The 16,159-nt window shown below is 46.8% G+C and overlaps 1 protein-coding gene and 1 non-coding gene across 14 annotated transcripts in view; both read left to right on the top strand.

Annotated features, from left to right (window-relative positions):
* Positions 1–6,369: 6,369 nt before the first annotated feature.
* Trrap (transformation/transcription domain associated protein) overlaps positions 6,370–16,159 on the top strand; it is a 98,375-nt gene continuing 88,585 nt past the window's right edge. For 12 of the 13 annotated variants that reach the window (XM_052168770.1, XM_052168762.1, XM_052168771.1 and 9 more), the window contains exons 1-5: positions 6,370–6,479; positions 9,317–9,477; positions 9,839–9,888; positions 15,042–15,152; positions 15,673–15,777. In XM_052168770.1, the coding sequence (XP_052024730.1) occupies positions 9,378–9,477; positions 9,839–9,888; positions 15,042–15,152; positions 15,673–15,777 (366 nt within the window). In that variant the 5' untranslated portion in view covers positions 6,370–6,479; positions 9,317–9,377. Of the gene's footprint in view, positions 6,480–6,787; positions 6,953–9,316; positions 9,478–9,838; positions 9,889–15,041; positions 15,153–15,672; positions 15,778–16,159 lie in introns of those variants that run through there. The other variant, XM_052168760.1, reaches the window with a different exon arrangement.
* Positions 9,550–9,756, top strand: LOC127673425 (small nucleolar RNA ZL1). The gene has a single exon (XR_007975161.1). It is a non-coding gene; the product is annotated as a small nucleolar RNA ZL1 (small nucleolar RNA).

The following is a 16,159-nucleotide window of genomic DNA, read 5'->3' as shown; positions in this document are numbered from 1 at the left end:
GGTCACCGGCAGGCAGCCTCTCTGATAAAGATGACGATTTCTAAGGTCAGAGGACCCAGAGACAGACAAACAGGTAATGGCTAATAGAACCTCATTCCTTTTAGCAGTGGCCTGTTTGGGCTAATTCAATTTTTCTGCATAGTAGATAGCTCAGGCTTATTTATCCATGTACCTACCTCTGTACATGTGTGTGTGTGTGTGTGTGTGTGTGTGTGTGTGTGTGTGTAGTTGAATGCATGCTATAGTGCATGTGTGGAGGTCAGAAGATGGCCTGCAGGAGGAGTATCTCTCCCTCTACCACTTGGGTCCAGGGGATCAAACTCGGGTCCTTAGGCTGGGCTGCAAGCCTGCCAACCCATCTTGTTGACTCCCCCTCACCTATTTTTGTTTATTATGACCTTTTGAAAGCAGGGTACTCTGTCTGCTGGTGCCAGAAAGGTGGTATAATTGTATACCTTTTGGTCACAGATGGCAGATGCCTCAGGGTTCATATTCCTACCGAGGCAAGATAGAGAGACAGGGACAATCTTGGCAACTCAAGAAGGGGAAAGAAGTTCTCTCATCTTAGGGGAGAAGTAAGCGTTCCCACATATCTGTATATAGATTGTGTATATTTATATATGATCACGCACATGAGCATTAATAAATATTTAAGATATTTCAAACAAGGTTTATCTTATGCACACTCTCTCTGTCTTCAGACACACCAGAAGAGGACAACTGATCCCATTACAGATGGCTGTGAGCCACCATATAGTTGCATACCTGAGTTCAGGCATCCACAGAGGCCAGAGAGGCTATTGAGTCCCTTGGAAACAAGCAGTTGTTTCTCTAGCTAATATTATAGATCTTTTGAGACGAGAGCCACCCAAATGGTAGATGTGGCTAAAGCTAAGACAGTTAATTGCTTCCTCTCCCCAAGGAGTCTAGACACACACTTGGTTAGATCCTACTTCGTAAGACTCTCCCTTATTATTTGGCTAATAGAACCTCATTCATTTCAGCAGTGGCCTGTTTGGGCCAATTAAAATTTTCTGCATAGTAGATAGCTCATGCTAGGAAGCACATACTCCCACACAGATATGTAATTTTTTCTTCTAACCACCTCTCTTTCTCTATAGGATTAAGCCTATATTAAAATATCTTTAACAAGGGGCTGGGAAGATGGCTCAGTGGTTAAGAGCATTGGCTACTCTTCCAAAAGACCCAGATGCAATTCCCAGCACCCACATGGCAGCTCACAACTGTCTGTAACTCCAGTTCCAGGGATCTGACACCCTCATACAGATAAAAACACCAATGTACATAAAAAAAAAAAAAAAAGAAAAAAACTTTAACAAAATCTCCAACTCAGGGCAGCAAGACAGAACAGTGGGTAAAGGGGTAAAGGCCCCCACCACCAGATTCCATCTCTGGGACCAACATGGCAGAAGGAAAGAACTGACTCCTACTGGTTGCGGTGTCTTGCTGTGGCATCTAACAGTCGGAATAATTTGGTTGTTCATGTGTTCTTTAACCAACTGGTTGTTGTGACACACCTCTTTAATCCCAGCACTGCTCTGGGGAGACAGAGGCAGGCAGATCTAGCTTGGTCTACAGGGTGAGTTCTAGGACAATCAGGGCCAAACGGTGGAATTCTGTCTCAAAACCAAAATCTCCAAATGTATTTCATCATAAACTAGTGGATATTGACATTCTTCTTCTTGTAGAATCCATAAATGCCTGTTCAACCCGAACTTGAGTCTAGGTCCCTAAAAAATCCAGGGATACTCCTGAGGTTCCTATATAGTCTTCTCCTTACAAATGACACAACCACACATTGTCCTTTAATGGAAATGTCACAGAAGGACGTGAGGACCAGCGGGCATGTGGTATGCCTCTAAATCCTGTGGTAAGTCAGAGGGGTCAAAATGGAATTTAGGATGCTGGGTTTGTTTAACAGCCCCCAAGCCTGCATGTCCATGCTGCCCTGGGACAGCTAGACCTGTCAGATCCCAGGACATCAAGTCGCCCTGGGGAAACCCACCAGAAACCTTGAGAGGACAAGCTTCTGGGATATTGGTTTATTATAGTGGAAAGCTCATCACACAGAGGAAAATAAAAACCTCACAGCTCAGCTTCAATCCATAAGCAAGTTTGTGGAGCAAGAATCCAAGCGGAGAGGGGAGGATTGGGTATTTTGGTGATTTTCGAAATGTCAGGCTCAGACTGGGTGTGGTGTCGTGTCTGTTATTCTAGCACGGATGACGCTGAGGCAGGAGGATTGAGAACTGAAGACCAGCCTGGGGCAGACACTAGACACCCTCTGAATCAGAAAGTGGGAACTGTAGCGCTGGAGAGACAGCTCAGCAGTTACGATCTTTTTTACAGGACCTGAGTTTGGTCACCAGCACCCACAGTGAGTGGCTCACAACTAGGAGCAGCTCCAGCCCCAAGAGATCTAAGACCTTTTCTGGCTTCCATGGGTGTCTGTACTTATGTGGGATCTGGTGTGTGTGTGTGTGTGTGTGTGTGTGTACATCAGTGCAGGTGCCTTAAGGACCCAGAAGAAAGTGTCACATCCTCTAGAGCCGGAGTTACAGTCCTTTGTAAACCACTCAACTCAACATGAATACTGGGCATGAGTTCAGGACCTCCGCCAGAGCAGCAACAGTCAGGCACTGGGCCGTCCGCTCCTCTCCGTTGGTTATCTTGGTTATCTTGGGTATTCGTCAGAGTGGTGCAGAGCCAAGCAAAGAAACACCTGTCACAGGCGGCACTTTGGACCCTCCTACCTTTTTAAGTTGTGCCAGCCTCTTTGCAACATTCTGCAGTTTATGTTACTTTTTTTAAAAAGATTTATTTATTTAGTATATGTAAGTACACTGTAGCTGTCTTCAGACACCCCAGAAGAGGGCGTCAGATCTAGTTATGATGGTTGTGAGCCACCATGTGGTTGCTGGGATTTGAACTCAGGACCTTCGGAAGAGCAGTCAGTGCTCTTAACCACTGAGCCACCTCTCCAGCCCCTATTTTACTTTTATACGCACGGCTGTTTTGCCCTCACGTATTTCTGTGTATCACTTGTGTGTCCGGTGCCCACAGAAGACAGAACCAGGGATCCCTTGGAACTGGAGTGACAGACAATTGTAAGCTGCCATGTGGGTCCTTGGGTACAATTCCATTCAAGTCCCATTGATGAACCAATGAGTTTATTGGATTTATTTACAGAACGAGGATAGGAGTTACTTACGAGTATGGGTGACTCCCCAAACACGGCATTGATGCAATGTCCCACACTCATAGATGATGACCTTGTGGAAGCTACACCATGGAGACCCCATCAGTCAACCTTCCTTTTCTATATATTCTAGAATACATATCCCAAGATCACTTGCCGCTGGGGGTGTGCAGCCTCTGTGTCCTTTTTCTACTAGGGAGTGTAAATAGTTCCATTAACATTACCACAGATTCCCCCATCTCCCCTCTTCTCCTCTGAGAGGGTGGAGGCCCCCATTCTATTCCCCAGTTCACATATCAAGTCTCTGCAAGGCTACCTGTATCTTCTCCCACTGAGGCCAGACAAGGGAGACAGCCTGGATGGTGGGGGAAGAACCGGGAGGTGTGGGCAGTAATTGGGATGTAAAGTGAATAAATAAATAACTTAATGAAAAAGAATAAATTCTAGGTGAAGTTAAAAAATTAAAAGAATTAAAAGTAACATATATATTTAAAAAAAAAAAAAACAAAAACATTGGTATCACAGCATTATTCCTTTCTGAGTGAGTGCAGAGGCTCCTGGGCCTCTCTGTAAATTTCTACTTCAAGGTTTAGCTTTGGGGGTAAACATGCTGTGCCCAGAGGGAAGTAACTAGCTGCCTTGTAGCACTTCACTGACCTAAAGAGATTGCAGGCAAGCCCAAATTGAGGAGGAAGTCCAGGGATTTCTCTTGTACTTCAAGGACCACTGCAATCAGTGATACATCAGTTAAGTAAGACTTAAGGGGAGACTTAAGAGTCCTTGAGGGGAGAACATTCGGAAACAGGCAGATGAACTTCAAAAGAACTGAGACAGGGACGGTATTAGTGGTTGTCAAGCACAATAAGACCCTAATAGCAGAAAGGTGATCTGGCAGGTTTCACAGGAAGGTGGGCAAGTAGGGCCAGAAGTCCCTTTGGATGAGCTGCAATGGTTTTGAAGGATTCCTCCCCTCTCCCTCCAGACACGATTTCCCTGAGTAACAGAATCCTGGCTGTCCTGGACTCTCTTTGAATCCTGGCTGTCCTGGATTCTCTTTGTAGACTAGGCCAGCTTTGAACTCCCAGAGATCCACCTGCTTCTGCCTCCTGAGGGCTGGGATTAAAGGTGTGTGCCACCATGACTGGTGTTTTCATGGGATTTAAAGCAGAGAGACTTAATCTGATTTGTCTAATAGGTATGAGGTTGACCCCTTAACCTGGAATTCAGGAGAAAAACAAGTAAACCCTTAACAATGTGAATACCTTGATAAAACTATACCAGAAGGGAAGAGGAGGATTTTGCCAATGATAGAGCCAAAACCAATCACAGGTGTGTCTGATGTGCAATTAAACTGAAATTTATCAAAAGATAGATTTGCTTCTTTCTTTTCTTCCTTCTTTCCTTCCTTCCTTTCTTTCTTCCTTACAAGGTAGATCAAGTTGGTTTCAAATTCACAGAGATCCTCCCAAGAACTAGGATTAAGAGTGTGTACCACCATTCTGGACATGTTTTCCTTCTGTAAAATTTATTTCTTTATTATTACTATGTGTGTAAATGATGCCCGTATGTGTGAGTGTGCCCGGGCACCCCTGTGCAAGTCAGAGGACTTTGTGGAGTCAGTTCTCTCCTTCCTTCACATGGGTTTCTTAGTTTCCACTCCAGGGCAGTAATGGGATAAACATGTTATGCCTGGAGTGAAGTCACTGCGTGCAACATGTCACCGGCCAAGTATTGAGATTATAGGCAAGAGCACCTTCAGAAGGAAACTCAGGGCTTCCTGTGTGCTAGATGTGGCTCTGGACTACAACCCAGAGAGCTGAGCGAGCTACTGAGCTATCTCACCTGTCCTACCTTGCTTTTTTCTGTCTTCTAAACGATACAAAACAACTCCCAGGGTACTGATTTGATCCCTGGTTTAAGTCCTTCTCAAACTTCATACCTGCTACTTTTGGAGGTTGTGATGGCCCAGCATAAACTTTATTTGTAAACAGACTATTTCTTGCAGGAAGGAGGGGAGAAATGTCATCAGAAGCAATTTCCCACATTCCCAGGGTTTCGGCTACAGCTAGTTCTTCTTTTGTGGAAACAATAAACAAATACAGGAGTATGTTTTCTATCTGCCCATCTTTCCTCCGAGGTTATTTTGCAGGCACAGCAAGATCAGTTTATTACCAAGTGTGGAAAATGTATCAGTTTAGGATCAGAACACTAAGACCCTGGTGGTTCAAGGTTTCAGAGTAGGAACAGGAAGTAGCAGGATATAAATACGAGGAGCCGGGAGGTAGTGGGGTTTAGGTCATCATTTACACAGTGTTCATCAACCTGGTAACTATGGTTACCGAGCTTGCCTCGCTGTTAGTGGTTGTCACAGAACCCACTCGGTAGTGTGGAACTGATAGAATTGTCCCCTGTAAAGAAAGCCCTCTTCGTCCTTACCTACCCAGATCACACAGATGTATCACAGGATACATTTCCCCCTACTCCCCACCATGTTTCTTTATCGCTCTGGCTTGGCTTGAGGTCTGTTACCTTCCAATTTTGTCTTGGAGGGAGGGCATCAGCTACAAGCGGGACAAATGTGGTTGTCTCAGGGTGACATAGCTGCCTAACACCCGAGCCTGCTTTTAAGTCAACTGGGTTGTCAGTCTATCCTCTGCTTTCCCAAAAGCTTTCCTTGCCTCTTTCTGTTTGCAGGAACTACTTGTCACTCAGGCGGCTGATCAGCAACAGAGCGCCGGCCTACTGGATGTGGGGCCCCTAAGTTCAACACCCAGCATTGCAGGAAGAGGAAAGACAAAATCTCAGGGAAGGAAGTCCAGCCCTGAAGGACACACACACACACACACACACACACACACACAGTCTAACTGTGGACCAACTGGAGAGGTATTTTGGGTGTCAATCACCCTTCAGTCTGGTTCCTGCGAGGAAAAGGGACACGGGGTTGGGGGTGGATGTGATGACGAATCTTGAAGCTGCAGCAGCCTACAGCCCCACCGGCCTAGGTGCTCAGCAGATAGGTCACCCAGGCGATGATTTAAAAGGATAGCACGCCCACCCGGGCAGCAGGCCGCCCCTCCCTGCCCCTGCCCGCCCAGGCCGCACCCACTTGGGGGCGGTGCGCCCGAGCTTAGTTCTCGGTGGGCGGACGCCGCGGCTTTAAGCCGGGGCGGGCCTGAGCGCGGAGCAGCAGCGGCGTCGGCGGCGCGAGTTCGTGGGGACTCGGGCCCGGATGCTGGGGGCTAGTCGGCAGGTCCCGGTAAGCGCAGGGAAGTGGGCGAACGGCCCCGGGAGATGCACGCGCGTGTGTCTCAGGCGTGGGAGAGAGTCGGTGTAGCACGACGGCTTCACGGAGAAGTGGAGAGGGCTGTCCCTGCTTGGCCGAGGTCCTTCCGGGCCCCATAGGAACCCTCCTAGGCTAGATCAGCCACACTGCAGCATTTAGTCCTCCGCGGCGCCTGGCTGCGCTGGAGCGGATGGAGGGACGCGAAGCACTAGCGGCCGCGGAGATTGGCCCTCGGCGCTTGCCGTAGCTCAGCGGCCTGCTGGGGGGCGGTCGCTGAGAGTCCCGGGAAGGACCGGCGACAAAAGGAGGGAACTCGAAGGCCGTTTGCGACGGGAAGGGATTGAGTGAGGAGTCGCGGGGGCTGCGGCACCCCACCAAAGCCATCCTGGCATCTGCGGGCCTCCACGCAGGCCCCTGGCTCTCTGGGCCAGACGCTGAGAGTGAAGGTAGCGGCGGCTACAGCGCCCTCTGGCGGCCCGGAGGCGCGGTGTCCAGCCAGGCCGGCGTCGTGGGCGGGGCGGACCCACGGGGGAGGACGGAGGGCTGTGGGGCCGTTTGCCTTTTCCTTACCTGGGTGGGGACTCCGTGGACTCGAGGGCATCCAGGCCTGAGCCCATATCCTCCCGAAAAGCTCGGAACCTCCTTCCAGAATCCACAGGCGGAATAGGGTAGTCTCTTGCTTTCAGGGTCTTGACCCAGGGAGAAGCTAGGCCAACCAGGCCCTTGGGAGGATTGGGTGGGAGCTTGGAAGTGGCACTTTTAATTTGCGCAGATGTTTGGACTATAACTCAGAGGGTAGAGTGTCCTAGCACACCAAAGACCCTGGGTTCGATTCCCCAGAACCTCCTAAACCTGGAGTGATGATGGGTGGTACACAGGCCTGTCAGGGCTCGGGGCTGGAGGCTCAAGAATCAAGGCTTTCCGTACCTCAGCCTGCTCCTCCTACCTGAGCTGCACAACACCACCTCCACAGCAGGAAAGTTAGATAAGTTTGGCCGGGATTAGAGCTTCTGTTCTGTTCTTAAGAAGGCTGTGACCCTGAGTCTAGTTACTAGGCCATGAGTATGGGGGACCTCCAGTGTTTGAAGGAGGAACTCTGATATGAAAAGCAAGAGTTTGCCAAGTCACGGTAGCAAGGCTGATAGGATCCTCCTTAGCTTTTTTTTTTTCCTTCTCTCCCTACAAATAAGGTCTCTGGTACTATGTAGGCCCGGCTGGTCTGGAACTCACAGAGATTCACAGAGAGCTGGGGTTAAAGGCACGCACCAGCACGCTCAGCTTTTTATTTTTTATTTTATTTTATATTTTTTTAGCATTCGTTTGCTTGCGTATGTGTGTTGGGCATGCATGTGGAGTTAAGAGGACAACTTGTGGGACTCTGTTCTCCCCTTCCACTCCTGTGGTCCCATACCAAGTCAGGTCTCCAGGTTTGGCCCCAAGCACTTATGGGCTATGACTCAACATCCCAGTTTCCAAGGCACCGTGGTGCTTTTAAAGTATGCTTTGGGGCCAGTGAGATGATTCATTGGATAAAGGTGCTTGCAGCCAAAGCAGGATGACCCGAGTTCAATCTCTGAGACCCACAGGGTGGATGGAAGGAACAGACTTCCCACACTTTGTCCCGTCTTCCTCATGAGCAGTGTGGCACACACCTTCCACCCCATTAAGTAAACGTAGGAATAAAAAGCATGCTTTGTGATCATTGCCTCAACTGTAGATAAAATCCACAGTCTTTGAAATAATGCTTAAGAGAATAGTTGATTACTTATACAATATTGGCGATAAAACTCAGGACAAGGCTCTACCGTGATGTGGTGTATATATTTTCTTTTGAGACAAGGTCTCAGGTAGCCCCAAGTAGCCTAGAACTCACTATGTAGCACAGGCTGGCCTCTTGTCTCCTGCATGCTGGGATTAAAACCATTTGCCACCATGCTTAGCTGCTTTTATATTTTCTTAAACTGGTTGGGGTAGGAGGGGCATGTTGAAGAAGATGCATGTTGAAGAAGAATAGTGTTTCCTAATGGATGCAAATTATGCAAACTTTATCCCGAAGAACTCCTGATTGGCTTTTTGAACATAAGTGATTGTCATTCATTTATATGTTTGTGACTCCTTCCAGACTACTGGAGACATGGGTCTCTATGGTAGAGATTACACAACTACAAAGACTGAAATATTTACTGTCTGACTCCCCCTCCTCCTCCTCCATGACTCTTTGCAGATAGTGTAGCCCAGGTTCCCACCCTGTACTTCTCCAGTGCTGGGGTTACGACCTCTGCTTTATGCAGGGCTGGGAATCAAACTCAGGGCTTCATAAACTTGCTAAGCAAACCCTCTCTCCACTGAGCTCCAGCCCCAGCTCTCCCTCCATTCTCTACAGCTCAATGGACACAGTGTTTGCCTTCTCCTTGTTTGTTGAAAGAAGGATATATAATGGGCAAGAAAAACTTCCATGTTGAAAAATGATGTTGACACAGTGGATTTGCTTTATGTGGAAACGCTACGTCCAAACCGAAACAACCCACAGAGAACAGTGCTATAATCTGGGTTACCACAAGATCATTTAGGGGATAGGCAGTGTGGTGGCTCAGCAGGTTAAGGTTCTGATCACCAACCCTGATGACCTGAGTTCCATTCCCTGGACCTCTGTGTGAGTCCTCTGACCTCCACACATCTATTGCGGCACAGGAGTCTACCCCAACACAGTGAAAAAATGAATGTAATTTTAGAAAGTACTTGGGTAAAGTCTTTCACAGGTTATAAACTCATGTCCTTGAAAGCTGCTAGTGGAATGTCTCTTTTCACAGGCTGGTTAAACTCATGGACTTGGCAGGGCAGGCTTGAGAAAGAAACAAGCTCAGAAGAAAGATGGCGTTCGTTGCAACCCAGGGGGCCACGGTGGTCGACCAAACCACTCTGATGAAGAAATACCTTCAGTTTGTGGCAGCTCTCACAGATGTGAACACACGTGAGTCCATCCTTTTTTGGGGTGAATAGTAAACCTTAGTGTTTGTCCTTGGTCTCCCCCTGTCTGCCTTGTGGAGAAGCACAATGATGAACAATACTGCTGGAGCCACCAAGAGGCACAAGTGTGAGTGCGATTGCCTGTGTGTGTATGTGTGTGTGTCCTCGTCTGTGCATGCACACGCGCGTCTGGGAGGATGGATGTGTGTGACTGGTGATAGGGACCTAGTCATGTGCCATCTTCTGGGCTGTGACAGCCAAACTGATAAGATCTGATTGCTTCTCTTCGTTCTTAAATCCAGTGATTTTTTTTTTGAAGCCTTTTTAAGGCAGTTTCAGTGAGCTGACTGTTTTGCTATTTACAGCTGATGAAACGAAGTTGAAAATGATGCAGGAAGTCAGCGAGAACTTTGAGGTATGAGCATCCTCCTCCTCTTCCTCCTCTTCTGTTTTTGTTAAAATCACATTTATTTTAGGTCTGTGTATGTGCCAGCACATGCCACAGGTGCTGTGTGCTTGTCACATGACAGTCTGAGGAAGTCTGTTCATTCCTTCCATCGTGTGGACCTGGGGACTGAGCTCTGGACATTTCAACCTGCAATTTCCTTTTCTCCTGCTTTTGCTGTCGGTGTTTTAAATTATCACTGCTGTATAGATGTGTGCAAGGTACAGGTGTGCGTGTGTGCGCTCTACTGTGTTTACATGGAAATGAGCCCCTCGTTGTGGAGTGGCGCTCTCCTACCTTTATGTGGCTTCTGGGTGTTGAATTCAGGTTGTCAGGTGGATTTGGGGGCAGCTTGACCTGCTGAGTCGTCCTCCCAGCCCTTTTGTCAGACTTGCTATGAGTTCTGTGTATCGTTGTTATGCGCTGATGCATTTGAAGAGGGGAGCACAGAAGCGCTGTGGTGCACATGAGGTATTGGCTTTCCGCTTTCCCCTTCACCTTTCCGTAGGCTCTGGGTGTCATTAGGCTCACTTCCATCTCTATCCTGTCAAGTCTTTTTTGTTTCTGACTCAGAGGTCATTGATAAAGGCTGTCCTTCCTGTCCTGACATACGTAATCCCAGAGTAGGGAAGCTGCAGCAGGAGGATTGGCAGTGGTTATTCAACACCACCTGGGCTAGAGTGGGAAAGGGTTTGGAAAGAAGTCTGTGTTTTTTCTAAATGTATTTTCTACTTACCTTGTGTGTGCATGTGTTTGGGCACATGCATGCCGTGAGGTACATGTAAAGCTCAGAACAGTCCGCCTTCCACAGTGTGGGTTCTTCCTCAGGCTTGGTTACCCTCTGAGCCGATCACCATGCCCCAAAGCATCCGTGCAACTAATTGTATCTCAGAATGGAGCTTGAAACTGAACAGAATTCTGCCCGTCTTCCTGTCTAAAAAGCTCAATAATGTTTAGGAATGTTAGCTTTGTTTTGGCTGCTGTAGCATTTTCGTTTTTAAAAGGGGGGCTCTCTTACATGTTTTCACTGGAATGCATTCAAGTTTACCTTGTGATTCCCTATGTTCAGGTGTTAGGTCATCTGACATAATGGTTTGCCCGTCCTTTCTGGTTTTAGTACTGAAGATGTTGGTGACCTTGAACTTGACCTTGTCGTGTTTCTATGATTTTATGTTATCCCACAGATCCCCTCAGACTCTGTTTGCAAATGGTCTTTGATTTGTTTTTAAACTGGGAAATACTGATTTTTGAAAAAACAGAACAAAAAGAGATAAAGAATTTTCGTTGTCTGTGTGTGTCTGAAGGCCTCAGAGTGTGTCTGTGCTGTGCACCACATGCATGCAGTGTCTGCGGAGGCCAGCGGAGGGCGTCAGTCCTGGGAAGGCACTCAGGAGAAGTCATGTGGGTACAGGAAAGTCAGCCCAGGTTCCCTACAGGAACAGCAAGCTTTCTCAACCACTGAGCCATCCGTCTCTTTAGGGATACAATTAATTTTCAAACTATTTTTAAAATTTCAGTTTACGTTTTTGTGTGTTTTCAAAGTCACTATTAGTTCCAGGTTTCCCATTGTGTTCCTTGGATTTCTCGTTTCTCTGCCTATCCCCCATCTGCTCACGCATCAAGTCTTTTGCTTTGTTTTGCTTTTTGAACAGCCATGTATTTAATGGCAGGGATAATTCTGAGAGTTGTGTCATTTGGCAGTTTTGTTATTTGGACATCATCGCATATGTTCACACAAACGTAGATAAGATAGGTCAGTTAGTCACTGTAGCCTCTTAAAAAACTTAGTTTGTACATGTGTGTTTATGTGCAAGAGCACATAAAGTTGTAGGGCAACATTATCAGACTCTGTCTTAAAAATTGAAAAAGTCTGCAGCCATTTAAGCAGAAAATCCCTTTCCTGGTGGCAGTGTGGAGTGAGTGCAAAGGTGGAAACAGCCACCTCCTTAAGTACAGCAGCCTGCCGCTTAGGCGGGTGCCCTGGGGGACTTGAAAGGCAATTTTCTTGCTGTGTCCAGATTCAGTGCTGTCCCAAGCCTAGGTTCCGGGAAGGTTTGCAGAGTGCCTTTGGGAAGCCCTGGGGCTCAGGGGCCAGAGTTCAAGCCGGCCAGGTTATTACACCACGCTGTAGAAGAAGGAACTTGGCGATGAGGCCTGGGATAGAAGCAAGCTGCAGTGCTCTGGCCAACAGCAGACCCACACTCCAAAGAGTGGGCCTGCACCATGTTTACTGCAGACGGACTTGAAGGATAGGGTAGCTGAGGAGAGGCTCGTCCCTCCCGTGGCTGCTGGGCTCAGGCATAGTCACACTTGTCCACAGTTGTTGCTTGGCAAATGTCAGGCCCTGCATTGCGGAGGACTTCCCCTGCCCTGAGTTCTACATCCCACCAAACGTGTAGTGATGAATCTTTCATCTAGTATGTGGGGGTTTTTTGTTTTGTTTTTTAAAAAGAGCTAAAAAGCAAGGTGGAGTTAGTACAAAAACCTCAGTGAGGTTGTTTGCTCTTGGGTTTTAAACACTGCCCACAATGGCAATTAAACATTGCCCTAGTGGGCAATAGTTTATCTGAGGAGTACGATGGGCCCGTTGGCCTCTCACAGAGACAGAGGGCTTTATACCTGACTTGTGCGCTGTGCAGCTGTGACACCAGCGGGCACAGACAGGGCTTTTTTCTGGCTGCTTTAGGATTTTACAGGACCTTTCTCAAATGCGGTCCATCATTAGGTGTGCACTGGCTTTTACAATGGCTGCCTTAGTTGTTTTTGAGACTCTGTAGCCTGGCTGGTCTGTAACTCAGGATGTAGAGGGGGCTGGACTGAAACTCAAGAGATTCGCTTGCCTCTGCCTCTCCGGGACTGGGATGAAAGCAGTGCACCACTGTTCCTGCCTAATAATTTAGTGTTTTAAAGAGCTTAGTTTATTTTATGTGTATGAATGTTTCTTCTAAATGAAGACGTACGTGTTTTGTTTGTTTTTGATTTTTCCTTTTCCAGCCAGTGTCTGACTTTGTAGCAAAGATTAGTCTCTACCTTGTTCTTCTGCTAGGTTACACACATGATCCACTGTAGTACTCTGTGCTGTTTTGGTGTCAACCTCGAATGTTCAGTACTTTCTAGAGCATTGGTGTTCTTTTTCTTTGCTTAAATGTATTTGCTCGGCTTTTTTTCTTTCGTTTAAATTACATTTACGTGTGTGCTTGGAGTGTGCTTGTGGAGGTCAGAGGATAATTTGCAGGAGAGTTCTCTCTCCTAACTGAGCTTGGCTTATCATGTGTGGTGGAAAGCTCTTAAGCCTTGCCAACCCTAAATGCATTTTAAAATGACATACGTATAGGAAGATGTGCCAAGTGGCGCTCTGATGCTTACGGAGAAAATGTCAGAATCCTTCTAGCTCATTGATTAATACCTCCACCACCACCATCAGCAGCAGCAGCAGCAGCAATAGCAATTTTTTCTTTTCTTTTTTTCTTTTTTCTTTTTTCTTTTCTTTTCTTTCTTTCTTTTTTTTTTTTTTTTTTTTGAGACAGGATTTTTCTATATATGCCTGACTGTTCTGGCACTCACTATATAGACTAGGTTGGCCTCAAACTCATAGAAATCCATTTGCTTCTGCTGCCCAAGTGCAGGGATTAAAGGCTTAGTTCTTTCAGAGGTTATTGACAGTCACCCCCCTCCTCCCTTAACCTCCCCCCCCCCACAGTGCACCCTCAGAACTGTTGCTGAGCTTAATGTTAATGTGTGTGCTGCCCAGCTTTCCCGGGGAACAGAATAGGGTCACGATCTTTTTTAATGGTTGAGAATAATATTACACTGTATTTAAATACCACATTTTCTTGGACCAGTCATTATTTGATGGACAATTCTGTTGCTCCTATTTCTTGGCTCTTTGTAACTGTCCAGCAGCCGTGGATGAACTGGGTTATCTGACAGTGGGGCTGGAAATGAACAAGGATGGGAGGGGCAGAGAAGGATGAAGCCAAGACAAAGCTTTCTGATCAAGGCTCAACGTTTAATGTTCAGCACTGCGTTTATCTAGGGAGAGCCCACTGCCCCATCCTCTGTTTCAGCTGGATTGAGTTGTGAAGGAAGCCCAGCTGGCAGGCAGTCTGCTCCTGTAGGAGTTGACTCCACCTGGGTGTTAAGGGCCAACTGTGGCAAACACTTAGGTCTGTTTAGCCTGCTCCAGACTGGGGGAAGGGCACAGTAAATTGTGCTGTAGTAAACATGGGAGGAATTCAGCAACTGTGTACTGGTGGTGCTGGGAATCAAACCCAGAACCTCAGGCCTGCTAGTCAGATGCTCAGCGATCAACTTGTGTGTCTAGCTTGGCATGCCGAGTTGAGCGTGCGCGTGCGTGCGTGCGTGCGTGTGTGTGTGTGTGTGTGTGTGTGTGTGTGTGTGTGTATCTGTCTGTGTCCTGCCATGAGTGCTGGGAGCCAAACCCAGGTCCCAGAGGAAGAGAAAGGCAGGCGAACTTAACTCTGTTACCCTCTGCCATATCCAATTTTAACAGTAAATTTTAGTACTTAATTTTCTTTATTAGATTTTAATTCTTTTTTTTTGTTTGTTTGTTTGTTTTGTTTTGTTTTGTTTTTTTGATTTTTTTTTTTTTTTTTTTTTTTGAGACAGGGTTTCTCTGTGTAGCCCTGGCTGTCCTGGAACGAACTCTGTAGACCAGGCTGGCCTCGAATTTAGAAATCCGCCTGCCTCTGCCTCCCAGAGTGTTGGGATTACAGGCGTGAGCCACCACCGCCCGGCTAGATTTCAATTCTTAATCTACCAAATGTGATGTTATTTTGGAAGCATCTGAAAGGATTGACAATTGCTGTCAGCTCTGGAAATGGGGCGTCTCAGTGGTTAGGAGCGTTGACAGCTCTTGCAGAGGGCCTGGCTTTGTGTGCAGCTGACGCTGGCTTGCAGCTCTGGTTCCAAGGGAGCCTGTGTTCTCTTGTGGCCCCCTGCAAACTTGGATGTATGCAGTTCACATAAAAACTCATGAGACACAAGTGCAAGTTAAAAACAAAAGCAAAAAGACACTTATGTTTTGAGATTATTATGTGAGTTTAAAGTGAAAATATGCATACAACTTACTGTGCCTTTCCTTTTTTTAATTTGCCAACTAGAATGTCACGTCATCTCCTCAGTATTCTACATTCCTGGAACACATCATCCCTCGATTTCTTACATTTCTCCAAGATGGAGAAGTCCAGTTTCTTCAGGAGAAGCCAGCCCAGGTAATCTGTTAACAGGAATGGTGAAGAAAATATCCACACCAATGATCAGAAGCAACTATGAATCAAAACAATATAAAGCCAAAGAATGAAAGATGCACCGGAGAGTGAAGGACGTTTTATCTGTGGGGCCGCCATCCATCTTCTCTGTGGGCTGAGCGCTTGCGTCTGCCAACTAGGGATGTGTGTCTATGCACACCAAAGAGGGAGGGCTGGGGAGAAGACCCAGCAGGCAGAGGTGTCGGCCACCGAGCCTGAGGTGTCCGCCAGCTTCTCTACACGTGCTCCGTGATGCACGAGTGCCCACAGGTGGTAAATCCAAAAAAAGGTTAGGTTGGCTGAAGAGATGACTCAGCGATTAGGAGTCTTCTGTACTGTTCTCACAGGGCCAGAGCTCCTGGGGTACCTGTACATACATGAAACAATTCATTTAAAAAATTTTAAATTTGTATTCGGTTGTAACAGTTAAACAGTGAGGTTGGACCTTGGGGTGTTTCACTTTTACGCTGTGTTTCTCTGGCAGCAACTCCGGAAGCTGGTACTTGAGATACTCCACAGGATTCCAACCAACGAGCATCTTCGTCCTCACACGAAGAACGTGCTGTCTGTGATGTTTCGGTTTTTAGAGGTAATCTTTGACAATTCTCTTAATAGCTGTATGTAAAACATTTCATCATGTTTTTCTTATAATAAAAGCCAGTAGTCACGATTCTGATTAAATGAGTGAAATTCTTCTTAGTGTCTCTTTTTCTTTAATTTTCAATTCAGAAAGACTACTTAATTGAAGATTTTTGTTTTGTTTCTTTTTCTCTATTTTTTCTCCCAGTCTCACAGTGAAGCTCAGGCTGGCCTGGAACTCTCTGTGTAGACTAGACAGACCTTGAACTTACAGACACAGAGATCCACCAGCCTATGCTTTCTGAGTACTGAGATTTAAAATTTAAAGTTTATACCAAGATACCACCTGGTCTTACTATGTAACACTGACCTGTCTGGAGCTTGCTGAGTAA

The sequence above is a fragment of the Apodemus sylvaticus genome, chromosome 22, assembly GCF_947179515.1.
Source record: "Apodemus sylvaticus chromosome 22, mApoSyl1.1, whole genome shotgun sequence".
In the NCBI taxonomy this organism is placed as follows: Eukaryota; Metazoa; Chordata; class Mammalia; order Rodentia; family Muridae; genus Apodemus; species Apodemus sylvaticus.
Note: the sequence above shows the minus strand (reverse complement) of the source record. Positions and strands in the feature narration are given on the sequence as shown.